Source organism: Polypterus senegalus, chromosome 4, assembly GCF_016835505.1.
Source record: "Polypterus senegalus isolate Bchr_013 chromosome 4, ASM1683550v1, whole genome shotgun sequence".
Classification (NCBI taxonomy): domain Eukaryota; kingdom Metazoa; phylum Chordata; class Cladistia; order Polypteriformes; family Polypteridae; genus Polypterus; species Polypterus senegalus.
The window spans coordinates 236,049,229-236,075,614 of record NC_053157.1 but is presented as its reverse complement, the minus strand read 5'-3'; the positions used below and the strand labels follow the sequence as shown (position 1 = coordinate 236,075,614).

The 26,386-nt window shown below is 43.2% G+C and overlaps 2 protein-coding genes across 2 annotated transcripts in view; one reads left to right on the top strand and one right to left on the bottom strand.

Moving 5' to 3' along the window:
• The window catches only part of LOC120528908, a 76,300-nt gene that overhangs the window by 43,175 nt on the left and 6,739 nt on the right, over window positions 1-26,386 (top strand). The window contains exons 5-7 of the mRNA XM_039752982.1: window positions 5,093-5,387; window positions 5,597-5,757; window positions 23,631-24,143. Of these exons, the coding sequence (XP_039608916.1) occupies window positions 5,093-5,387; window positions 5,597-5,757; window positions 23,631-24,143 (969 nt within the window). The remainder of the gene's footprint in view (window positions 1-5,092; window positions 5,388-5,596; window positions 5,758-23,630; window positions 24,144-26,386) is intronic.
• Window positions 137-16,555, bottom strand: LOC120528211 (zinc finger protein 154-like). The gene is made up of 3 exons (XM_039752310.1): window positions 15,435-16,555; window positions 7,844-8,389; window positions 137-2,531 (listed from the first exon to the last, which is right to left on the bottom strand). Exons 2-3 carry the CDS (start codon window positions 8,265-8,267, stop codon window positions 1,528-1,530), a joined length of 1,428 nt encoding a protein of 475 aa, XP_039608244.1. The 5' UTR covers window positions 8,268-8,389; window positions 15,435-16,555; the 3' UTR covers window positions 137-1,527.

Here is a 26,386-nt window from a genome sequence, read left to right as displayed (position 1 = left end):
CGGAGAATCTCAAATTCAGCCTACCGCATCGGTTAATTCTGAGCGTGCGCTTGAAATGAAAAGCTCATAGTCCTGACTCACCACACGAGGGCGCACTTCCTCCAAAGAGAAAAGAGGCGAGATTCAAGATCAAGGATTTTTTTTAAACGTATTAGCGCATTTAATGTAAATTATCAGCATATACAATCGAGAGATTGTGAATACACCCGTTTATGGATATCCATTGAAAGTTTGAATGAATTGAATCAGTAAAGTAAATCGAAATGCTTATCACTTGTGACGAGTGCACAGGTAAAAGTCAATTTTAAACTTTAGAAATGCAAACAATTATTATTATTATTAGTATAGCGCTTTTCTCACTACTCAAAGCGCTCAGCAATTGCAGGTTCAGGGCCTTGCTCAAGGGCTATTGAGGCCTATTGGTATTTAGGAGATTTGAACTGGCAACCTTCCGATTGGCTGTGCAGATCCCTAGTCTCAGAGCCACCACTCCGCCTTAGTACACGTAATAACTCAGATTTGTTTAAACAGACAGGAAAACAGGGTAGTACAAGCCCTATAGAACCTAAACATTATCTGCCAATTCGTTAGTTGCTGAAGTAGGGAGCAAAGCCATAGAACCGCTCTGAATCCAGTTTCTGTCTAGTATGAATTCTAATATTTTGCTGAAGTGTATCCATTTGTGAGAATCGTTTCCCCGCATTCAGAACGCTAGTGTGGCTTCTCTCAGGGTGAAATTTTCCCGATGGGTTTTGTGTACTAATAGTCACACTTCAGTCAGAACATCTCTCTCTCTTTCTTATTCATGCAGATTTACAGCAAGTCCTTGCTGTGACACCTCAGTTGTTCCCAATGCTGCCTCTTCCTGCAGTTTGCGGAGTGATGGATATTGGTAGGGAGACCAGAAGTCCTGGAAGGTCAAATCTGATGAGACCTGCTGATCTCAGTAGCCCAGCACAGTTTCAGTCAGTCAGTCATTTTTGAACATTGCTTTGTACTGATCAGGAGCACAGGGGTCTGCTGAAGCCTATACCAGCTGGCATAGGGTGCAAGGCAGGACGGAACCCTGTACAGGGTGAAGGTCCATTGCAGCCAGCACAGTTTAGTTTTTTTTTCTTTATTTTCCCCACAACAAGCTTAGTTCTGATTCTTTTTTCTCTCCACTTTAAATGTCTGAGACATAGTGAAAGCAACCTTGTTGTGAAAATCATTTGCAACATACAGAATAGCAATATGGCTTCCCTCCAGTATGAATTAATGTGTGCTGCTAAAAAGAGCTACAGGCAGAGAATCGTTTGCCACATTCAGATCAGCAATATGGTTTATGTCCAGTATGAATTCATGAATTTGTGTGTGCTTCCAAAGAGTGTTATGGTCAAAAAATTGTTTGCCACATTCAGAACAAGAACTTGGCCTTTTTCCACTACAAACTTGTATAGCTCTTTGCAGACTGCTGCTTGATTGCCACTTTCTAAACCCCAGTATGTTTTTTCACCAATAAGAAACATTGTAGGACTCTGAAGAAAGCTACTTTTCAGAACAGGAATGTGACTTTCTTCTAATGTGAATTCGTTCATGTTGCCGAAGATTGCTACTCACAGTGAATCCTTTACCACATTCAGAACAGCAATATGGCTTTTCTCCAGTGTGAATTCGTCTGTGTTTCTGAAGTGCGCTACTGTCAGAGAATTGTTTCCCACATTCAGAACAGCAATATGGCTTTTCTCCAGTGTGAATTCGTCTGTGTCTCTGAAGCGCGTTCCCATCAGAAAATTGCTTTCCACATTCAGAACAACAGTGAGGTTTTTCTCCAGTGTGAGTTCTGATGTGTCTCCGCAGGCTGCTTCCTTGTATGAAGCGTTTGCCACATTCACTACAACAGTAAGGCTTCTCTCCGCTGTGAATTCGCAAGTGGTCATGAAAATTACCTAAAAACGAGAATCCTTTACCACATTCAGAGCAGCGATAAGGCCTTTCTCCCAGGTGAATTTTTGAATGATTGTGAAGACTGCTGTTACGTGAAAAGCTTTTGCCACATTTGGCACAGCTGTATGGCTTCTCTCCAGTATGAACATGCATGTGCCGCTGAAGAGCACTTTTACTGGGGAATTGTTTGCCACACACTTGACAGCAGGGTGTTTTTTCTCCATTGTGAACTCTTTTAAATACTTGAAGGCTGTTTCTGTGTGCAAACAGACTGCCACTTTCACAACGGGCTTGTGGCTTCTGAACTGAATGAACAGGCTCATCGTTACAGTCAGATTTGATTTTAAACGTTTTTTCACACCCTTGGCTGGCAGATACAGCCTCTTGGTGCAGATTTTGACCTGGATATTCTTCAGTGCTGAAGGCTTCTGTCTGTATTAGTCTGGCAGCAGGAAAGGAACGACATTGGAAAGAAGCTGCTGTCAAATTCTCCGATCCTCTTGTTGATTTCTTCATCTTCTCCTTGTCCAGTTTCTGTTGCAGTCTGCATTGAAGAGACGTCTGAGCAAACGAAGACACCGAGAGGCTGACATCCTCTGGGAAATCTGGAACAATATGAACAGTTTAGGAATTATTATTAATTATTTATATAAGTACATTCTTAGAGAAAGAGGTATCTGTCATGCTGGTTGGTGTTGTTTCCTACCATTGAGGTTTGACTCCTGGCTTGTCTGCTATGTGTGTGGACTTGGCCTGCTCAGCTCCTCTCTGTTCAGTTTCTCCATCTTCCTCTCATACCTCAAAGATGTGCCTGCTGCTTTAATTACCATTTGGTATGACTGAGTTTGTATGTCTGTGTGCGCCATTGTGTCCTGTAGTGGACTGGCATCCATTCACAGGCCAATACCTGCTCACTTCAAAAAGGTGCCTGTGACACCGGGTGAAGGAAGTGGATGAAGAGCATCTGACGAAGTGCAGCTTTCATGAGGATTATGCCAAACTCAAGCTGATGCCCCTCTAGGTTCAGTGGCCAACTATGGCCTCCTTGCTCTTCCTAAACCTCATTTTCTCATCGCTCCTCCAGATCTTTAACAAGACTTTACGAATCGACTCGTCATCTTCAGTGATGGACTAACCACCAGAGTTTTGTAATATTGTGCCATCATTCACCTCCACCACAATGAGCCATGAAATAACAAGAATGGGTATGGGAATGGCATTATGGCTCATGATTTTGACTTTTTTCTTCTTCTTACAATTTACTTTATGCTTTTAGATGGTTTAAGAACCGAGTCTGCATTAATAAGGTATTTATCTATCTATTATGATAATTAAATACATTAATCCACACACTTAAATTAGTGTAGTGTGGAATTTAGCAGAGCTGTCTCATGATTCTAGAGCTGCAAAGTCAAATTCTGTGCCCACTGTGCCACACTCTCTATATGACTGCACTGATTTTTCTTTAGGAGACACCAGTTCTTCTTTCAAATCTCCAGAGACTTTCAGGTTAGATGAACTGGTGACTCTAAACTGGCCCAATGTGAGTGTGTTGTGGATGATGAAATCTGAGGCAGCCAAGTTTGAGGAGAAAATCGCAGGAGGAAATGAGGGGGAAGTGGAAATCAGTTTTCGTTATCCTCACATTTTTAATTTGACATTGCGGGCCATTTACTGCAAATATGTACTTAAATATTAATGGGTAAGAAAAATTACACAAGATCTACTTGAAGATAACAACATCTGCCACCCGCAGTGTTCTCATCACACATTATGAATGTCCATTTAGTGCAAAGATTAGCTTGTGAGACGTAACGTAAGTAAATGTACAGTATATTACCAAGTGATTGATTGATTGAGATAGATAGATAGATAGATAGATAGATAGATAGATAGATAGATAGATAGATAGATAGATAGATATGAAAGGCACTATATGCTAGATAGATAGATAGATAGATAGATAGATAGATAGATAGATAGATAGATAGATAGATAGATAGATAGATAGATAGATAGGAAAGGCACTATATGATAGATAGATAGATAGATAGATAGATAGATAGATAGATAGATAGATATGAAAGGCACTATATAATAGATAGATAGATAGATAGATAGATAGATAGATATGAAAGGCACTATATGATTGATAGATAGATAAGGCACTATATGCTAGATAGATAGATATGAAAAGCACTATATATCTATCATATAGTGCCTTTCCTATCTATCTATCTATCTATCTATCTAGCATATAGTGCCTTATCTATCTATCTATCATATAGTGCCTTTCATATCTATCTATCTATCTATCTATCATATAGTGCTTTTCATATCTATCTAACAGACAGGCTCTTTCATGCCCTATGACCCGGGAGTACGTCATGGTCACGTGACAGGAACTAACAACGTGCTCCCGGGTTAAAGAAAAGGACTGATTGCCCTGACCCGGAAGGAGTAAGGAACTATGGACTGTCGGGACAGGAATACCTCCGGGTCAGGGGCTATAAAAGGACGGTGCCTCAGTCCAGACACTGAGCTGAGCTGGGAGGTAGAGGAGCAAGTGTCTGGGCAAGGAGGAGTATTTATAGTCGAGTATTGGATGAGTAGTGTGGAAGGTGCTTGGTGCACTGTGAGTCAAAATAAAAAGTATTGGACTTTTACCCGTTGTTTGGAGTCATCCCTGAGGGTTCAAGGGCGCTATATAGCGCCTTTTCCACACTGGCGTAGCCGGCAGGATTCTCTGGCAGTCTGTTGGCAGAGGACCTGCATTAAAAACAAATTTTGTTTTGGCAGACAACCCTCGGGGGATTTCCCATCTTTTCACGGAGGTGCAAACACCACCCGCTACGGAGAAAGCTGCAACTGTGCGCGCCATCCCGTTCTGCAGGACCATGGGCAAGAAGACCGGGAAAAAGAAGGTCAGTCCCAACTGGCTTCAGGGCCTGACGGACGCCGAGAGGTCCTGGACCTACCTGACCGGAAGCGAAGAGGACCGAGAGCTAATTCGGGCCGAGTTAGCCCGGGTAGCGTCAATCGGGACACGGACCGCTGTCGAGCGCCTCGGACTCCCTAGATAGTCCGGGGGTTCCGCCATCCACTATGGAGGGAGCTGCAGGTAAAACGCCCAACGTTTCGGATTTATTTTTATCATGTTTTGCAGACACCCACCGAAAGAATCGCAGCGGCGTCTCGGATGACTGCCTCATGCTCCGGCAAAATGGCCGCGGCTCCCAGAAGGCTGACCAGGACACGAGACGGCTAGCGAAGGCTTCCCACGAGGACAACAGACTGGTCACCCGCGGTGCATGTCGGGAAGGTGAAGTACACTCGGAGTCCTCCGACGAGGTCGTTCGTTCCCTGACGGGCCCGAACCTCCTGGAAGGGGAGGGGAAGGCGTGCAAAGCAGCGCCGAAACAAACGGCAATCGTCAAGGAGGGACAGATTGTGGCTAATGGGTCTGCAATTGGGAAAGAAAAGGCAGATCGCAGCCGGCTCGTAGAAGCCAGCCGTCCCTCTAAGAACTCCAAAGCCCAGGAGCCTTTGCGCGACCCAGCTGAACACGTGCCAGGAGGGGACGTGCTCATTGGTTCCCCGGTCGGAGGGTAGCGAAATGCGGAAGCGCAAACAACTCCGCCATAAACATTAACTCTGTGGACTTATGGAGGCTCGAGGAATACCTGCGCCCTTCGCCGTTCTTACAGGATTTACAACAGCTGAAGGAACGTGTGGAGGACTTGGGAGCGACGCAACCCGTTAAAGGCTCTGCAGGACTATGTGCAGCGGCTGGGTTGGGAAGCTCCGGAGATGATCGATGCGGGAGTACAGGTGAGTCCATCCCGCGTCGTAGAGTGTAAGGGAACACAGTGCGATCGGGCACCGCAGATGATGAGTAGCAGTTGTCAAAGCACCGTGTACCCGACAAGTGACGGGAGCACGATGACCGAATGGTTGGGGAACGAAGCAAACAGCCCGGGGCATGCGTTTGACGTGGCTTTCCGGGGCTGTGCAACTCTCCAGGACCCGATCGGTCTGGCGTGCGGGGTAGCGCCGGTGATAGGAGCGCCGGCGGAAGCGCCGCTCGTGCCGGTGCAGCTGGATGGTGCTGTACATCGGGGCGAGTCGGTACTAATGACGCTGGAACCTAATAAGCATAGGACAACGGGTTTGCAGACAGCAAAGAGGCTCTCTCCTTTCCATAGAGAGCCTCAAGCTGAGCACAAGCCCCAGATGAAACAGGAGGTCCCCAAACCAAAGTGTGGGTCTCCTGACATATCAGAGAGAGGGCTAAAGGGCAGCAAAGCGGCCATAAACCCTTACTTGGCGGAGAAAGGGGCGGAGGTGGCGCTGACGGAATTCCGAGGTGTTTCTGGTCTCGCAGAGGAGACACCCAGGGGACATCGTCGGTGTTACAACTGCCATCGGCTGGGCCACGAGTGGCGAGACTTGTCCCGAAGGACAGGGAGCGGGCGCATAAAGGATACACCGTTCCCCCAAGGTTCGCCGGGAGACATGGACATCGCAGCCAGGGTCCGGCTGACGCGTCCTCTTGGAGGAGGACGTCCCTCGCGGGGCCAGACGCTCCGTCCCAGTTGTCGTCGCTGAGGGGGGGGAAATGTGGAGGATTGCCAGCTTTCCATGCCGGTCCGCACCCCCAGGCCGCCAGGAGGAGCTCTCCCGACAGCAGGATCATGCCCCGAGGTCCAGCAGGGCATTATGGACCTTGTAGTATTTTACACAACCCTGCTGGATACCTTGGGGCCATCAGGAGTCGCTGTGGGGGGGGCTTATGGGCTCTTTCATGCCCTATGACCCGGGAGTACGTCATGGTCACGTGACAGGAACTAACAACGTGCTCCCGGGTTAAAGAAAAGGACTGATTGCCCTGACCGGAAGGAGTAAGGAACTATGGACTGTCGGGACAGGAATACCTCCGGGTCAGGGGCTATAAAAGGACGGTGCCTCAGTCCAGACACTGAGCTGAGCTGGGAGGTAGAGGAGCAAGTGTCTGGGCGAGGAGGAGTATTTATAGTCGAGTATTGGATGAGTAGTGTGGAAGGTGCTTGGTTCAAAATAAAAAGTATTGGACTTTTACCCGTTGTTTGGAGTCATCCCTGAGGGTTCAAGGGCGCTATATAGTGCCTTTTCCACAATATATATATAAATAAATATATTTATATAGAGTGTGTTGTGGATGATGTGGCCTGAGATGGACTGGTAAACCCCATAAGGGTCAGACAGACCTCCTGTCGTTCAGATGGATTCAGAATGTTTGACAGTATTATGGGATTTTCCTAATTGCACACCGAGTCATCGGCCTCAGTCCCAAATGAATAATTACTTAATAATCAATGCAGGAAGAGGATTGTGAGTTTACGATTTTTAGAAATCTATTTGTCCGTAGAGATGCGAGTCTACGGACAGGACACCCCCAATGGTGAATCAGTTAACCTGAACGAAACTTGGTAGAGCATTAAAATGCAGCGGAGGTCTGTTTATTTTAACCAAAAATCGCTCCAGTAGATTTAACTGTACAGAGGTAAAGGTTTAGTGTTGTCTTTGTGAATATCTGGACCTTCACTGCAGCACCACTGAGGAAATACACAAGATATCTTGTGTTCATTTCATTAAACGTGCTACAGTGGTTGACTACTACAATCACAGCTTTATGTACAGAAAGTAACATGCCTGGCAGCTTTGACAGCTTTACGTTTAGTATAACTTTTTCAGTGTATTATTTCTGAGGTCAGCTATTGTTAGGTATCATGCACACATACAGCAGGTCCCAATTCAAATTCAAGCAATTCTGTATCTCACTCTCGTTTCTACCTTCTAAGAGTACCAGAGAAGCCACAAGAAGTCTTTGTAAATGTTCTCAGTTTCACTGTCTTGTACGGTTAATCGCATGACTTACTTATTCCACCACTCCGAGATGCCTGCAGCTCTTCCACTTCCCCCTCATTTCCTCCTGCGGTTTTCTCCTCAAACTCGGCTACCTCAGATTTCAGCTCCAAGGGATTCGGCCGGGTAGCCAGTTGTCCTGTGCGAGTGATTGGGTGCTGTAAGCTGGAATGAGATCCGTCCCCCACGTCTTGCTTGAACGTCTTCTCCCAGGTTTCTTGCTTTTGAAGTTCAGGACTGACTGCGAATTCCTCAGAATCCTCGACTTTGACTTCGACAATCTCCCACTGGCACTCCTCCTCTTTAAAACCGTAAACTGCCCCTTCACAGTCCTCCAGCTTCACGCGCAAACCCTCTGGTGCGGTCTCCCACTCACAGTCCTCTTGTTTAATGCAGGGCAGCCTTTTACCATTGCCATCTTTTTTCTCCGAGGCCATACTCTGTGTAAAACTCTTCTCTCTGTCTCCAAGTGTCCTCTCTTTTGTTCTACAATTCCCTTCTCACATGACAAGCCCTCACCACATGGCCATGGGAGCTGCGAAGGAGGCTTTTGTTTTATCTGTCAAAATATAAGGAATAGAATTAGCACATTTTATGGTTATCTTCCAGTTGTGACCAAACACCAAAAAACTATCAAACTAAGTTGCAATGAAAAATCTGAAATGCTGCCAAGCCTCTGTGTTAGCCTAAGACACCCTCAAATTTGAAATGCAAACCTATTTGGTAAACTCTTTCTTTCTGTCCAGTGAATGAAGTCCATGACACACCCATAGGGTGTTTAGTATTATGTGGCAGTTTCTTAGTGAGTCTGCTGTGTGAAACACAACCGAACTACCCAGCGACTGAAACAAAGTAAGAAATCACCATCCAATCTGGCACAAAGCATCAATGCCAGGTGGGATATTTAGAAATGAAAACGACATTTTGAATGTTCTCGATGTTCAAAGCATAAAGTCCTTTCAAATGAAGAAAACTAAGAATGGTGTACAAATTTGCCAAATGGAGGAGGAAGAGGAAGAGGAAGAAGAAGTAGTAGTCTTGGTCCAGCATTTGTCTTGTGTGATTTATGAGTGTCATCTCACCTGAACACACCAACCTCCTTAAAATGTTGATCATCAGTAAAGCAAGTGCATGAGGCCAGGCCTTTACATTGATTTGCTCCTCAGACAATTTCATTCAAAGCGACTTACTAAACAGGTCAACATCATCGAGTAAAACATAACTTGCAAGAGAGTTACAATTCGGAGGCTACAAAACCTAACAGGTAATATCAGTTTGAGAGAAGTTCACTGAGTAGGGGTCTTCAGATACTTCAGAATTCCAAATAGAGGTGGGCAGCTCGTTGCACCAATCATGAAGAGAGTCTGGATTCAGGTTTGACATCACACAGAAGTGGTGTCATTCATCACCAGACACGAGTGGTGGAGAAGACTTCCCAAGTGTCCCCATATCCTGTACCTACTCTGCAGGTGAGCATCAAAGATTTGAACTGAATATGTGCTGCTACAGGGAGTCAGTGCAGCGAACTGAAGAGAGGAGGAACGTGTGCCGAGCTCGACTGGTGGAACGCCAGACACGTCTCCGGATTTTGAATCATTTGCAGGAGCTCGATACTCTTGCTAGCAGAGAGATGAAGCAGTCCAAAGCCTGGACCAGAGGGCTGTGCTGTATACTTCATCAGATACGGTCTGATCTTACATCTGCAAGACCGAGGCACCGCTGAGCTCCTGGGCACACCAGCTCTAGTGAGATGAATGAAGTCCCGGTGGAGGCTGCGACGTGGGCACTGCACACCACTGCTATGGAGACCACCGCCTTTGCTCTGGTGCCCCCACCAAGTGTGACCCCTGTCTGCCATTTGTGATATGAATACCAGATGTATCAAAATGTTCACAAGCTCCTTCAAAATCTTACACACAATATTTAATAGGAGATTCTGCTAACTGGTGCACTTCTGATCTCTCTGTTGGAGGAGACACACGCATTTCCATCACTGGAACTAACTGTTGGAGTACAGCTTCCCTTCAAAGAATGAAACTTCAAGAGTTTGAATTGTTAGGCCACAGTGTATTAAAAAAAAAATTCAAAGCTTTCCAGGGTGTTTTTTTTTTTTTTTATTATTATTTTTTAACAATGTCAAATTGAAATCCAAAGAATGATCAAACAACTTCATCCAAGCTAAGTGTCACTGAAGAATAGCAAAGAAGTCAACCGGAGTGAGGAATTCTGAGAGGAGAGTTTGTTTAAATCAGTTTTCATTATCCTCACATTTTTAACTTGACATTGCGGGACCATTACTTCAAATATGTACTTAAATATTCATGGGTAAGAAAAATTACACAAGATCTGCTTGAAGATAACAACATCATCTGCCACCCGCAGTGTTCTCATCACACATTATGAATGTCCATTTAGTGCAAAGATTAGCTTTTGAGACGTAACTTAAGTAAATGTACAGTATATTACCAAGTGATAGATAGATAGATAGATATAGAGATAGATAGATGTGAAAGGTACTATATGATATATATCTATCTATATATATATATATATATATATATATATATATATATATATATATATATATATATATATATATATATATATATATATATATATATATATATATATATATATATATATATATATATATATATATATATATATCTATATATATATCTATATATATATCTATATATCTATATATATATCTATATCTATATATATATATATATATATATATATATATCTATATATATATATCTATATATATATATATATATATATATATATATATATATATATATATATATATATATATATATATATATATATATCTATATATATATATCTATATATATATATCTATATATATATATATATAACTGCTCAAAAAAATTAAAGGAGCACTTTGAAAACACATCAGATCTCAATGGGAAAAAGAAATCCTCCTGGATATCTATACTGATATAGACTGGGTAATGTGTTAGGAACGAAAGGATGCCACATCGTTTGATGGAAATGAAAATGATCAACCTACAGAGCCCTGAATTCAAAGACGCCCCAAAAATCAGAGTGAAAAAATTATGTGGCAGGCTAGTCCATTTTGCCAAAATTGAATTGCAGCAACTCCAAATTGTACAGCACTTTGTATGGCCCCTGTGTTCTTGTATACATGCCTGACAACATCGGTGCATGCTTCTAATGAGATGACAGATGGTGTTGTGAGGGATCTCCTCCCAGATCTGGACCAGGGCATCACTGAGCTCCTGGACAGTCTGAGGTGCAACCTGGTGGCATTGGATGGACCAAAACATAATGTCCCAGAGGTGTTCTATTGGATTTAGGTCAGGAAAGTGTGGTGGCCAGTCAATGGTATCAATTCCTTCATCCTCCAGGAACTGCCTGCATACTCTCACCACATGAGGCCAGGAATTGTCGTGCACCAGGAGCCACTGTACCAGCATAGGGTCTGACAATGGGTCCAAGGATTTCATCCTGATACCTAATGGCAGCCAAGGTGCCTTTGTCAAGCCTGTAGTGGTCTGTGTGACCCTCCATGGATATGCCTCCCCAGACAATCATTAACCCACCACCAAACTGCTCATGCTGAATGATGTTACAGGCAGCATAATGTTCTCCATGGCTTCTCCAGACCCTTTCACTTCTGTCACGTGCTCAGGGTGAACCTGCTCTCTTCTGTAAAAAGCACAGGGCACCAGTGGAGCATCTGCCAATTCTGGTATTCTATGGCGAATGCCAATCGAGCTGCATGCTGCTGGGCAGTGAGCTCAGGGCCCATTAGAGGACATGGGGCCCTTGGGTCACCCTCATGAAGTCTTTCTGGTTGTTTGGTCAGAGACATTCACACCAGTGGCCTGCTGGAGGTCATTTTGTAGGGCTCTGGCAGTGCTCATCCTGTTCCTCCTTGCCCAAAGGAACAGATACTGGTCCTGCTGATGGGTTATGGACCTTCTATGGCCCTCTCCAGCTCTCCTAGAGTAACATCTTGTCTCCTAGAATCTCCTCCATGCACTTGAGACTCTGCAGGGAGACACAGCAAACCTTCTGGCAATGAGACGTATTGATGTCCCATCCTGGAGAAGTTGGACTACCTGTGCAACCTCTGTAGGGTCCAGGTATCGCCTCATGCTACCAGTAGTGACACTGACTGTAGCCAAATGCAAAACTAGTGAAGAAACAGTCAGAAAAGATGAGGAGGGAAAAATGTCAGTGGCCTCCACCTGTTAAACCCTTCATTCCTGTTTTGGGGTCATCTCATTGTTGCCCCTCTAGTGCATCTGTTGTTAATTTCATTAACACCACAGCAGCTGAAACTGATTAACAACCCCTCTGCTACTTAACTGACCAGATTAATATCCCATAAGTTTCATTGACTTTATGCTATACTCTGATTAAAAAGTGTTCCTTTAATTCTTTTGAGCAGTATATATATCTCTATATATATATATCTATATATATATATCTATATATCTATCTATATATCTATATATCTATCTATATATCTATATATCTATCTATATATCTATCTATATATCTATATATATATATCTATATCTATCTATCTATATATATATATATATCTATCTATATATATCTATATATATATATTTATATATCTATATCTATATATATATATATATATATATCTATATATATATCTATATATATATATATCTCTATATATATATATATCTCTATATATATATATATATATATATATATATATGACAGCAACACTCATAACAGTGACAAAACAATTACATTGTCAACCATGTTACGTTATTTTTAAAATGTTTCCTTTTCTTTTTCATTAGTTCTTTAACACAGTACTTCTCTGCTGTGAAGCGCGGGTATTTTGCTAGTCTATATATATATCTCTATCTATCTCGACAGGGTGACACAGATAAACAGGAACTGTTCAAATGCGTAGTGGCAGCCATGTACAGTTGGCAGCACTGCAGAACAGGGGCCTTGAGCCGGTAAACAGTCTCGCCATTTAGTAATTTAGTAATCAACTGCAAGGCACTCAATGGCAGCCGTGTGAGATTTGTTCGGTAACCGTGTCATCTCAAGATTCGGTGACATTCCCTGGCCTTCCAGATCACCTGATTTGTCCATTTGTGATTTTTTCTTGTGGGGCTACCTTAAGAGTCGGGTCTGCACGACTCGGCCAAGGACACTGAATGAATTGAAACAAAGAATTCAAGACGAAATTCGTGGTATCCCAGCTGAGATGTTGCAGCGATCAATGGGGAACCTCAGCAGCAGATTGGAAGAATGCATACGTACAGGAGGACGCCATCTACAGGACGTCATTTTCAGACATTGATAATTTGGACTACTGTCTCTTAAAAAGCAAGCTGTAGTGGATCGATTGCTGTCAATAAAATGTATTTGTTGGATTTCTTCTATTTTTATTGGGTTTTTCAAAAGTTCACACAAGTTAAATCACAAAGCTGTACCCACACATGAACAGGCCACCCTCACCTTCTAAGTCCCATCTTCCCTTTACTCTGCTGACTGCACGTGACGTTTGTGACTTTTGGTTTCATGTTGAACTCATCAATGAAAGACTCGAGCCGTCCTCTTCAGAATAAACTTCTTTGGGCAGCACATTAGCTGAGGTATTGCAAACGTGTATCGGTTACTCATTTATTGTTAGGTATCAAGACCTTAACAAACACTTCTTTTGGTCTTCATGACAGCTATGAAGCATCAGTGAAGTGTTTATTCATCTCTTCAATTTACCTTACTAACAAAACTTCACTTTAGAGTGGTCCGAGGGGCTTAACATGGACTCATTTCTCTTGCTGTTACATATTCTGTAGGAGACCTGATAATCCTTCTTATATGAAGCTGGTTTTACCAGCATGTCTATACTCCCGACCTGCTGATGCTTCTTAAGTGCTATGAAGACCAAGAGAAGCCTTTCTTAAGGTCTCATTACGTAAGAGGAAATGAGTAATAGTTGCACGTTTGCAGTACCTAAACTGAAGTGTTTCTCTTCTTTTTATTTTTTATAAATGTGTGCCTAAATAAAGATGCCTGGAGATATCTGTGTGGATTTATTTTGCAAAAAGAGCGTTATAAATGTGTTCAATAAAAGCCTACTAAAATCAAAACATACTCCTGTGATATTTACCACCATACAGACGATTCCAGAAGTTCTTGAACTTATTTTTTTTAACACATGGGGAGTAATATTGTTTTCTATTAATGTTTCATTTTCAGGAAGGAAACACAATTCCAAATGTTAGCTCCAGCCATAGTAACGAGTGCCCCCTCCAGTGTGAAAGGACGGTGGGGTGCAGAAGACACAAAAGTGCTATAGAAGACGAGATCCTACAAACTATTTTAGAAAACAGATTTTGAACATTTTGTACCCAACCAGTACACACCACGTACCCAAGTAGCAGGCAGAGACTCAAATCCACCACAGGGGAGATGCATGGCCCCCCAGCAGACGGGACAGCAGCACAGAAGAATGTCCTGCTAAAGACTGCATGCCAGTTTTCTAAAGAGATTTGTGTCCAGTTTTACACTTCCAGTATTCAGACAGGACTTGAATCTCCCAGAGCAAAAATTCTTGCTGTGGAAATGAGTGTCCCCTCCAGCAGATATTTTATTGGGCATAGTGGAGAGGACAGCACTAGAAAAGAGTGAAAGACATTTTGTACATTTGTGTTCTTCCAGTTTTCATTTTGCAGGCAGTAGGCAGGGCCACATTACCACAGCATAGGGGGCACTGAAGCTGTTATGGGGTCCCTTTGTAACCAGCAATCAGGTCTGGTTGTTCCACGATAGACTGCCACACATTAAATAAATGTAACATTTTGATTAAAATCTCCATACCGAATTATAGTATTGATTTAATAATATAATAAATAAATACTTCTTAAATTGTAGACAGATACAGGTGAGGCCTAATGTTGCTTCTGTGACTCCTCTAGGATTAGGGGCCCTGAACTTTAAGCTTCATTAAATTTCATAGCAGATCCGCCCCAGGGCCCGACAATAAAAGTTACTCAGGTGGCATAACAGACTGCTTATAATCTTATTCAAGGAACTGTGAACGATTTAATTACCTCCGATACTCATTTTGCAAGCAGGGCCAAATTAGGAAAGCACAGGGCAAGCCGTGGAATCGAGTGACACCCTCCATAGTGAAGGGACACAGAATTCCACGGGCCGCCTGTGTCCAAGTGCGGACTTCAGGAAGACGGCGGCGCGCGGTGATTGAGGGGACGGTTGCGCGTGCACGTGTCCGACCGGCAAAGACAGTGTTAAGTCAGCAGATGAAATGGCGAAGCAAAGGGGCACGAGCGACGAAAAATCAATACCCGTCACGGTTTAATGTCAGCGCGAATCACAGGGACGAGACACCGACATATACAGGACCCCGAGAAGAAAAATCCAAACATAGACTTGAAACGAGCAGCACTAAACTCTTAAAGGAGAGACTGCCTGCCTCCATCAAAACCCCGGAACGTCAGACTCTTCCTAAAATGTGAAGCCCCTCAACGTGTCACCCTGTTTTTATTTACATCCGCAATCGACCCTCGCGTCCGTCTTTGTCTCACCTTCTGCCTTCTTCTTTGTTGTTGTGATCCGAAAGAAATCCGAACACAAAAGTGGATTGGGAGCAGAAGACGACTGCCTGGAATAAAATTTAAAAAACCAAGAGAGAAGGTACTGCCGCCAGACTATGGCGAAATGAAACGAAGCGACCCAAAAATACGTCATCAATCTGAGACAGGGACTCGTGACCACGCCCACGCACCCGCAGAGGCGAGCAGTTCCGTCCTCAGAGTCAGAGAAGGCTTGAGCGAGGAAGTGTCTGCAAGAAGGAGAGAAAAGAAAAAAAGGATCGACGGCGACCAAGTGGAGTGTCGGTAAGCGACAGGAGAATCGGGCGGGGTGAGAATACCGGGTGAGAGATAATAGGACGGTAAATGTCGGGAAGACGGAAAGATAAAGGCAGCGTGTGGGCGGAGAATCTGGAAAGAGGAACATAAGAACGACGAGAAAATAAGAGTCGCGACATTCTGCTCAAGTCAGTCACTTTCAGTGCTGAGCTCAACCCCCGTGTCACTTTGCGCTTCTACATTCACGCTGGGCCAGGCGGCCAGGCATCCAGACTTCCGTGTAAGCCGCTCGCCCGTCCCGTCCCCCGATTGCCATTTAGATTGCTTACAATGCATAGGAATTCACAAAAATCCGAGACTCCAGCCTTGAAGTTTCACAAGGACTTTCACCAAAGCAGCATTTACTATCCGAATAGCGCACCGTAGGGAGTGCCATAGGGACACGGTGGAGGGCTGTAGGGGAGCCTTGTTGTATCGAATCCAACCCAGGAAACAACCCCGGGCAGAGTGCCAGTCTATCACAGGACACACACTCGCACACCTCGTCCATCTTTGATTGACCTTCCAAAAGAGAAGTCGAATCGCGCAGACATCCAGAAGACTTTAGTGAAAGTGCAAGAGACGAAAAGGTGATCTTGAACAAGGCAGAAATTGAACTGAGCAGGAGGAGGTCAGTTAACTCTTAAAACTAAAGGTGCCAGAGAGATTCGTCAGAGCGATGCCATATGCGGGAAACCATCCACACGAACGTTCCAGAAAGACCCATTAATTATTTAGATCCATAACAGGCTCCATACGGCAAATAACCAGAAGACAGTAACAGATTTGTGAAATACCAATAAGCAGGGCCGTCTTAACAGCATCATAGGGCACCCTGGGCAAAGTAGTGGGCTGGGACCCCCATACACAGGCATCAGAAACATCGCCCATATGTTAAGATGGCCCTGCCAATAATTCCTGATTTTACACGGACTCTCGCTGCCTACAATAACACAGGCTACGTTCAGGTTTTATAAATCTGTAAGTGTCCTGCTAGGTAGCCCACCACACGCAAAAGTTTTCAGTTTGTTTTTCCTTATATTCGAACGTTTTTCAAAACACAAGGAACCAACGTCATATGCAGAGAACCCTTCCCAGAATGATGTGGTGCTCGGTGAAGCAGTGGCTCTACGGGGAGCCCACACAACCAAGAAACATAAGGTGCCATTAAAGCACCAGGATTTGTAATCGAACTATCAGCCATGCAATCGATAGATCAGCTGGCTACAATACGTAGAGGAGGGGCAAACGGCTGAACGCTTGATTTGGAGCTGACTGGCGAGGGGTCTGTGTCATTCCTACTAATCTTAATCCCTAATTTTACCCTTTCCCAGCGTTGTAAAAAATCTAAGTAAAAGTAGAAGTATTTTTATTTTCACTGAAGTAACAGACATTTCAATTAAAATACTTGGGTCAAAAAATAGTATTCAAAAGTACTCGAGGGTCAAAGTAAAAGAACATTTTACAAGATTTGTTTTTTTTTTGGAATGCTGTATTAATTCCTGAGTGGAAGTTATCTTTCCGCATGACCCTATTTTTTTTTTTCTTTCTTCAGAGCTTAGGGTCAGCTGTTGTACAGCGAGTGCCCCCCCGGAGCAATTTTCAGGGTTTCTCAAGCCGTTGGTCACTGGATACCTGAGGTGGGTATTGATTTAAGGTTAACTCGATGAATAACCTCCCGCACTTCAAAACATTCAGCTGACATAGTAGCTGATTTTCAAATTTTGGCTCGTCTCCTGCTAAATGAAATGAGCCGTCACAAATGTGACGTGACACGGCTGAAAGACTCCATACATTGGAGCAGACGTGTTTCTAATGTGATTTTAATGTAGGATTAGGATTTGTAAACTGAGAGTGTTGATTGCTGTTAGATGTGACGGAAGTGAAATGTCCCGCTGCCAGTCAGGTGTACTCGGAGTGTAAGGATGAGGTGGTGTGATGCGTCTGCCATGCAAATGAATGGAACTGTGCCTGTCCGCTTTTATCCAAAGCGACTTCCAAAAGAGTTACACAAACAGGCAGCTTATTGTTCATTGCTTTGCTAGTGCGTTTAAACACAATGTCTTGTTCAAGTGCAGTAATTATTGTGTTACACTTTTAATGTGATCAAATTCACCTTCATGTCATAAATGAGGTGCTGTCTTATTGAAACACAAGGATTCTTGTTTTTCTCTACGCTGCTTTTGGGAAAGTTTTTGTAAGATCTTACGTCAGTGCCCAGCAGTGGGTGGCAGGACTGGCACACCAGCCACTGAAAAAATAAATAAATAAAAACCTCCCAAAGTTCCACTTCATTCAGACGAGTGGGTGCTGAGGTGTCACCCATTGCACTGCTGTCCTCGGGGCCACATTTGGGGTCCTGTGGTGGGGGCAGCGATGCGCTGATTTAGTACAGGCTGCCACGCGACCTCTCTGTCTGTCTGTCTGTCTGTCTCTCTCTCTAATTCTGTCTGTCTGTCTCCCTATATCTATTTTGTCTTTCTCACTCTGTCTTATTCTGTCTCTCTATCTCATTTTGTCGGTCTTTCTCTCACTCTCTTTTATTCTCTCTTTCTCTCTCTCTCTCACACTCATTCTGTCTCTCTATCTATCTTATTCTATCTCTCTCATTCTATCTCTATCTTATTCTATCTCTCTCATTCTGTCTCTCTGTCTCTCCTATTCTCTCTCTCTCATTCTGTCTCTCTCTCTTATTCTCTCTTTCTTCCTCCCTCTCTTCCTCCCTCTCTTTTCCCCTCTCATATTCTCTCTCTCTCATTCTGTCACTCTATCTCTTATTCTCTCTCTGTCTTTCTCACACTCTCATTCTGTCTCTCTACCTCTCCCTCCACCTCTCCCTCCCTCTCTCAAATTATCTCTCTCTCATTCTGTCTCTCTTTCTTATTTTCTCTCTCTCTTCCTCCCTCTCTTTTTCTCCCCCTCTCTCTTATTCTCTCTCTCTCATTCTGTCTGTCTTTCTATCTCTATCTCTCTACCTCTCCCTTCCTCTCTCTTATTCTCTCTCTCTCTCATTCTCTATTTCTTGTTTTCTCTCTCTCTTCCTCCCTCTCTTTTTCTCTCCCTCTCTCTTATTCTCTCTCTCTCTCTCTCTCTCTTTCTCTCACTCTCATTCTGTCTCTCTATCTCTCTCTTTCTCTCACTCTCTCTCATTCTCTCTCTATCTCTCTTATTCTCTTTCTTGTTTTCTCTCTCTCTCTTTTCTCTCACTCTCTCTCTCACTCTTCCTCCCTTTAGTACAATATGCACGTCCTATCCAGTGCCCTCCGTTCCATTTGGGACAAAGTCACATTTTTTTTTCCTTTGATTTCCTCCTCTGCTTTCCTTTCCTCACAATTCAGACATTGCGATTAAATTGAAGACTTTCATTTAAGGCCGGGGTTCTTCTTAACTTGAGGTCTGTGGACCCCTAGGTGGTCCATGGATGGGTTTCCGGGGGGTGTCAGATAAACATTAGCATCTCTATTCTCTCTCCCGTCCAGTACCAGCAGTAGATCTGTTTTCATTTGCACAAGAGGACTGCATTTCAGAATTAGAACGAGTGGCCTTTTTTTATTTTCCATTTGTTTGAAGATTGTTAATTTTATAGTTTAGTAATGCTTTGTGTTTGCCAGATACTGTATGTATGAGACAATCAAATCTCGATAAACAGAGTAGATTATGTTCATTGTGTGCAAGGGGGTCCATAGCTGTCATCAGATTCTTAAAGGGGTCCGTGACTTAAAAAAGGTCAAGAATCGCTGATTTAAGGGGAGTTGCAGACACAACACCCCCCCCAACCACTCCTGGGCACCGTAACTCAGGTGTTTGTGATCCCTCAGGTGGGTTTCAATCCTTCATAAGACACCTCAAGCCCCTGCGACTCTTTGCAGTCTGTAGTCACCTGTTGTTCAACATGAGGACAAGAGCTGTGACAGTGAAAGTCCGAGAAGCCACCATGAGGCTGATAAACAAGAGACATCGGGGAAAACCTCCGGATGACCAAAATCAACTGTCAACTGGAATATCATGAAGACGAGAAAACGCACTGGTGGGCTCAGTAATCACAAAGGGGCTGCTAACCAGGCCAAGGAAGACCTCCATTGATGATAACAACAACATTTATTATTTCTATAGCACATTTTCATACAAAAAAAAAAAAAAAATGTAGCTCAAAGTGCTTTACAAAATGGAGAATATAGAAAAATAGAAGACACAGTAAAAAATAAAAATAAGTCAACATTAATTAACATAGAATAAGAGTAAGGTCCGATGGCCAGGGGGGACAGAAAAAACAAAAAAATATCCAGTAGGCTGGAGAAAAAAAAATAAAATCTGCAGGGGGTCCAGACCACGAGACCACCCAGTCCCCTCTGGGCAATCTACATAACATAAGTCAAACAGTCGTCTTTGGATTTAGGGTTCTCTCAGAAGGACTTGATGATGATGGTCACGTAGACTTCTGGCTTTCAGTCCATCAATGTTGGTGCATCAGGATGCTTTGAGTAGGTGGTGGGGGCGCAGGTCACCACCACAAAGAAACTGGAAAAAGAAACAGAAGAGAGAGTAGGGGTCAGTACGGATTTTAGAGCCACCATGAATAGTTATTATGATGAATTGAACATACAGAGTATCAGGATTAAGTTAAAGTGAAGTTATGAGAAGGCCATGTTAAAGTAATGTGTTTTCAGCAGTGTTTTAAAGTGCTCTACTGTATCAGCCTGGTGAATTCCTATTGGCAGGCTATTCCAGATTTTAGGTGCATAGCAGCAGAAGGCCACCTCACCACTTCTTTTAAGTTTTGTTCTTGGAATTCTAAGGAGACACACATTTGAAGATCTGAGGTTACAATTTGGAATATAAGGTGTCAGACATTCCGATATATAAGATGGAGCAGATGATTATTTAAGGCTTTATAAACCATAAGCAGTATTTTAAAGTCAATCCTGAATGACACAGGTAACCAGTGTAGTGACATCAAAACTGGAGTAATGTGTTCTGATTTTCTTTTCCTAGTTAGGATTCTAGCAGCTCCATTCTGCACTCGTTGCAAACGATTTATATCTTTTTTGGGTAGTCCTGAGAGGAGTGCGTTACAGTAATCTAGTCGACTGAAAACAAACGCGTGAACTAATTTCTCAGCATCTTTCAGTGATATAAGAGGTCTAACTTTACTTATGTTTCTTAAGTGAAAAAATGCTGTCCTAGTGGTCTGATGAATATGTGATTTAAAATTCAGATTACAGTCAACAGTTACCCCTAAGTTCTTTACCTCCGTCTTGACTTTTAATCCTAATGTATCAAGTTTATTTCTAATAATCTCATTGTCTCCATTATTGCCAATCACTAAAAATTTGTTTTCTCTTTATTTAGCTTGAGAAAATTATTCTTCATCCAATTAGAAACACAAGTCAGACATTGTGTTAGTGAATCAAGAGAGTCGGGGTCATCAGGTGCTATTGATAAGTACAGTTGTGTGTCATCAGCATAGCTGTGGTAGCTCACGTTGTGCCCTGAGATAATCTGACCTAACGGAAGCATGTAGATTGAGAAGAGCAGCGGACCCAGGATAGAGCCTTGTGGAACACCATATCGGATATCATGTGTCTTTGAGATTTGATTACCACAACTAACAAAGAATTTTCTCCCTGTCAGGTAGGATTCAAACCAATTTAAGACCCTGCCAGAGAGGCCCACCCATTGACTAAGGCGATTTCTAAGAATGTTGTGATCAATGGTGTCAAATGCGGCACTCAGATCTAAGAGGATGAGAACAGATAAATGGCCTCTGTCTGCATTCACTCGCAAATCATTTACTACTTTAACGAGTGCAGTTTCTGTGCTGTGATTTGTTCTAAAACCCGACTGAAATTTATCAAGAATAGCAGGTTTATTGAGGTGGTCATTTAACTGCATAATGGCTGCCTTCTCCAGAATTTTACTTAAGAAGGGCAGGTTAGAGATGGGTCTAAAATTTTCAAAAGCCGAGGGGTCGAGATTATGTTTCTTAAGTAGGGGTTTAACTACAGCAGTCTTAAGAGAGTCTGGGAAGACCCCCGTATCTAATGATGAATTAACTATGTCCAGAATATTATCAATTAGCACGCCTGATACTTCTTTGAAAAGCCTTGTTGGTATTGGGTCAAGGATGCAGGTGGAGGGTCTCAGCTGAGAAATTATTCTATGTAATTCAGGTAAATCTATCCTGATAATAGAAGAATCCTCACTGTGGTCAAGAAAAAGCCCCCAAATGCTTGTGTGACCAATCAGGGGGCCAATGTCAACTATCAGCAGAAAACTGAAATACAGAGGAAGCCGCACTGCAAGATGGAGACCACAAGGACAGGAGGGCCAGAGTAGAGTTTGGACGTCAAAGAGCCTGCAGAATTCTGGGTGAAGGTCTTGTGGACGGAAGAGAGGAAGATGAACCTCATCAGAGTGATGGACAGAGCAAAGTGTGGAGATGACAAGGAACTTCCAGAGATCCAAAGCAGACCACCTCACCTGTTAAACATGGCAGTACTTGGGGGTGTTATGGCTTGGGCATGTATGGTTGCCACAGGTCCTGCCTGGCACACTTCTCTTCATCCATGATGGAACCTCTGATGTGGTTTGTAGAAACAGCACATCTGCTCAGGGTCCAGTTGATGACTCCAAACTCCCTGGACGGCGTTCCATCCTACAACAAGATGATGAGCCAAACAGACTGCTGAGGACACACAGGAGTTTATCAAAATGCTACAAAATGGAAAATTCTGGAATAGTTGAGCCAGTTACCTGACTTCAACCCAACCGAGTAGGCTTTCCGTATACTGAAGGGGTACAAGCAACCAAAAAAAAAAACAAGCAGGAGGCTTGGCAGAGCATCACCAGAGAAGACCCTCAGCACCTGCTGATGTCTGTGCAGTCATTGCCTGTGAGGGACACGTGACAAAGAACTAAAAAAAGACAACGGCCGAGGCACCCATGGATGATCTGGAGAGATTATGGATAGAAGCATGGTGGGTTCAGATTCAATGCTCGGTATACTCCAACCTTATCAAAGGTTACAAGTGAAGACTCCATTATGTTATATCGGCAAAGGGAGGTTGTACCAAGTATTAGATTTTGGGGTACCAATCATTGTGCCACTGGTGTATTTTTGTTCAAAATATTGATTTCTTGATGAGGGCTTTGTTTTTCTTGGAAAGAACTCGTGTCAGATGTTTCTCATTTTTTTCAGTGCTAAGATGCCAGTTCTTCAGCAAACAGGGACTTGTTTCTAAACCTTCACTGCTATTTTTTACAAGGGTTAGGTTAGGTTAGGGTTACCCTAACCTCAATAATAGTGGAGGGCACTGCATGTAACATACCATAATAGTCTCAACTACAAACAGTCCAAGTTAGGGACATGAGAGGGAGGCCAGCAGCATCAGACATGGCGTAGACACCAGCCCTGGACAAGGTGCCAGTCCATCTTGGAAGCCATCGAGCCCCACATTTTCACAGTTGGAAACTTGTTAAGGGGGAATTTCACACAAACATTAGGACATTTTTCTTCACACAGAGAACCAGAGACACTTGGAATGAGTGACCAAGTAGTGTGGTGGACGGGAGGACTTTAGGGGCCTTCAGAACTCGACTTGATGTTATATTGGAGGAATTAAGTGGATAGGACTGGTGTGCTTTGTTGGGCTGAATGGTCCGTTCTCGTCCTGGTTGTTCTCGTGTCATCTCTTTTTAGGACACTTTTTCAATGAGCTCTTAAGAGTACCAACAAATCTGTCCATCTCTGTAGTTTATGTGGTGGCTAAAAAGAGTTTACCATGGAGTGTGCTCGGGTTATTCTTTCAAACATTTTATAATAATTCTGTCACATCTATTTTCACAGGGTGTAAAGGAGCCTCCTTCCCAGTTGACGCATCCGTGTAGTGGGGTGTCTTAACGGTCTCCAGAAAGGATCCCTAGATGAAAGGAGTGGAGATTTGGTGAAAGAGAAGCGTTTGCCACAAAGCATGGCCTCAGCCAAACAGGACAGCATGGAAGAAATTCTGGCACACGTTAAGCAAGAGGACTGTGAGTGGGGAGCCCCAGAGGACATGCAGATGAAGCTGGAGGACTGCGAAGGAAGAGTTTTCGTGTTTGAAGAGGACTCTGAGGGTGTGAATGTTGAGGTTAAACGCGAGGATTCGAACGATTTCTCACTCAGTCCTGACCTGCGAAACCATGAGACTGGTAACATTTTCCAGCCAGATGTTCCAGAAGACTCTCACTCCGGTCTACAGCCCTGCTTCAGTAATTCTGGACAACTGCCTACCCAGCAGCATTTAATTAGAATGAAATCGGAGGTGTCAGAGTTTGAGGAGAACATCACCGAAGGGAATGGGAAAGAGACAGAAGAGCAGCAGGCATCTGGGAATGTGAGAATAAGTAAGTAATGGGATGAAACATAAAAGAAAGTAATATCGATAATATTTACACATTTAGTAGTGGCGACTGTGTGGCCCTTGTAGTAGCTGGAACTGAGGGCAGGATAGACACGTGACTTGATTTGAACAGAGGACAGCTGATCAGTTTGCTGCTTTTCATGCACAATGTGTGATTTGAGCACTAAAGTATTACAGACCAATATTGTTTAGTGTTTCACGGGATAAAAGAATTGCACCTGTTCAGTGTTTTATGTTTTCTAAACTGAGCTGTAGTCAGCCTCCTGGGTGCTAACCCCGAGTGTCTCCTGGGCTGCTTGGACTTCCATGTAAAAATGGTGAATCCCGAGTGCTGTCTTAATGAGATAAGGATCGTCAATCCTGAATGTCCTCAGCCATGCCACCTGCACTTCAGAAGAGGTCATCCCTCTGTTCAGGCCTGGCCAGTACTTGGACGTGAGACCATCTAGGATAAGATTGGGTTGCTGCTGGAAGAGGTGTTGGTGACGCCAATAAGGGGCGCTTACCCTTAATGTTCTGATTGTGGATCTCAATGTCACCAGTGCAGTGATGGGGTCACTGTGCTGTAAACATGGCACCGGCCTTCAGATGAGACATAAAACTGGGGTCCTGACTCTCTGTGTTCATAAAACAACCCTGGGCATCCTTCATAAAAAAAATAGAGTGTTGATGTGGTGCCACATGAGGGGGTGGGCATCAAACTAAAAGAAGTGGCAGTTTAGGGTGATGTGTGTAGGTGGATGCAGAATTGGCTCAAACACAGGAAGCAGAGGGTGATGGTGTGAGGAACCTCATCAGAATTGCCTGATGTTCAGAGTGGTGACCAGCAGGGGGCAGTGCTGGGGCTGCTGCTATTTTTAATACCTATAAATGTTTTAGATAGGAACATAAGTAACAAGCTGGTTAAGTTTGCAGATGATAGCAAGATAGGTGCATTAGCAGATAATTTGGAATCCGTTATATCATCACAGAAGGACTTGGACAGCATACAGGCTTGGGCAGATTTGTGGCAGATGAAATTTAATGTCAGTAAATGTAAAGTATTACACATAGGAAGTAAAAATGTGAGGTTTGAATACACAATGGGCGGTCGGAAAATCGAGAGTCCACCTTATGAGAAGGATTTAGGAGTCATAGTGGATGTTTGGGACCGACCAGGACTGAGGGGGTAATAAGAGAGGCAGATGTTCAAAAAACAAAAGGTAATTTTTTTATTCCACGATAGAGGAGAGATAAAAAAAATAATCATTTGCTGATGTAAAACGATGTACAAAAAAAAGCATAAATAATCATGTGACAAAACAAATCTAATTATAAAAAATGGTCATTTTTAAAAATGAAGAAATGAAATTGTAAAACACAGAGGCTCTTACCATTATATATATATATATACACACGTGGACAAAATTGTTGGTACCCTTCAGTCAATGAAAGAAAAACTCACAATGGTCACAGAAATAACTTTAATCTGACAAAAGTAGTAATAAATAAAAATTCTATGAAATTTAACCAATGAAAGTCAGACATTGATTTTCAACCATGCTTCAACAGAATTATTTAAAAAATAAACTCATGAAACAGGCCTGGACAAAAATGATGGTACCCCTAACTTAATATTTTGTTGCACAAACTTTTGAGGCAATCACTGCAATCAAACGATTCCTGTAACTGTCAATGAGACTTCTGCACTTCTCAGCAGGTATTTTGGCCCACTCCTCATGAGCAGACTGCTCCAGTGGTCTCATATTTGAAGGGTGTCTTTTCCAGACGTCATGTTTCAGCTCTTTCCAAAGATGCTCAATAGGATTGAGGTCAGGGCTCATAGAAGGCCACTTTAGAATAGTCCAATGTTTTCCTCTTAGCCATTCTTGGGTGTTTTTAGCTGTGTGTTTTGGGTCATTGTCCTGTTGCAAGACCCATGACCTGCGACTAAGACCAAGCTTTCTGACACTGGCCAGCACATTTCTCTCTAGAATCCCTTGATAGTCTTGAGATTTCATTGTACCCTGCACAGATTCAAGACACCCTGTGCCAGATGCAGCAAAGCAGCCCCAGAACATAACAGAGCCTCCTCCATGTTTCACAGAAGGGACAGTGTTCTTTTCTTGATATGCTTCATTTTTCCGTCTGTGAACATAGAGCTGATGTGCCTTGGCAAAAAGTTCAATTTTGTCTCATCTGTCCATAGGACATTCTCCCAGAATCTTTGTGGCTTGTCCACATGTA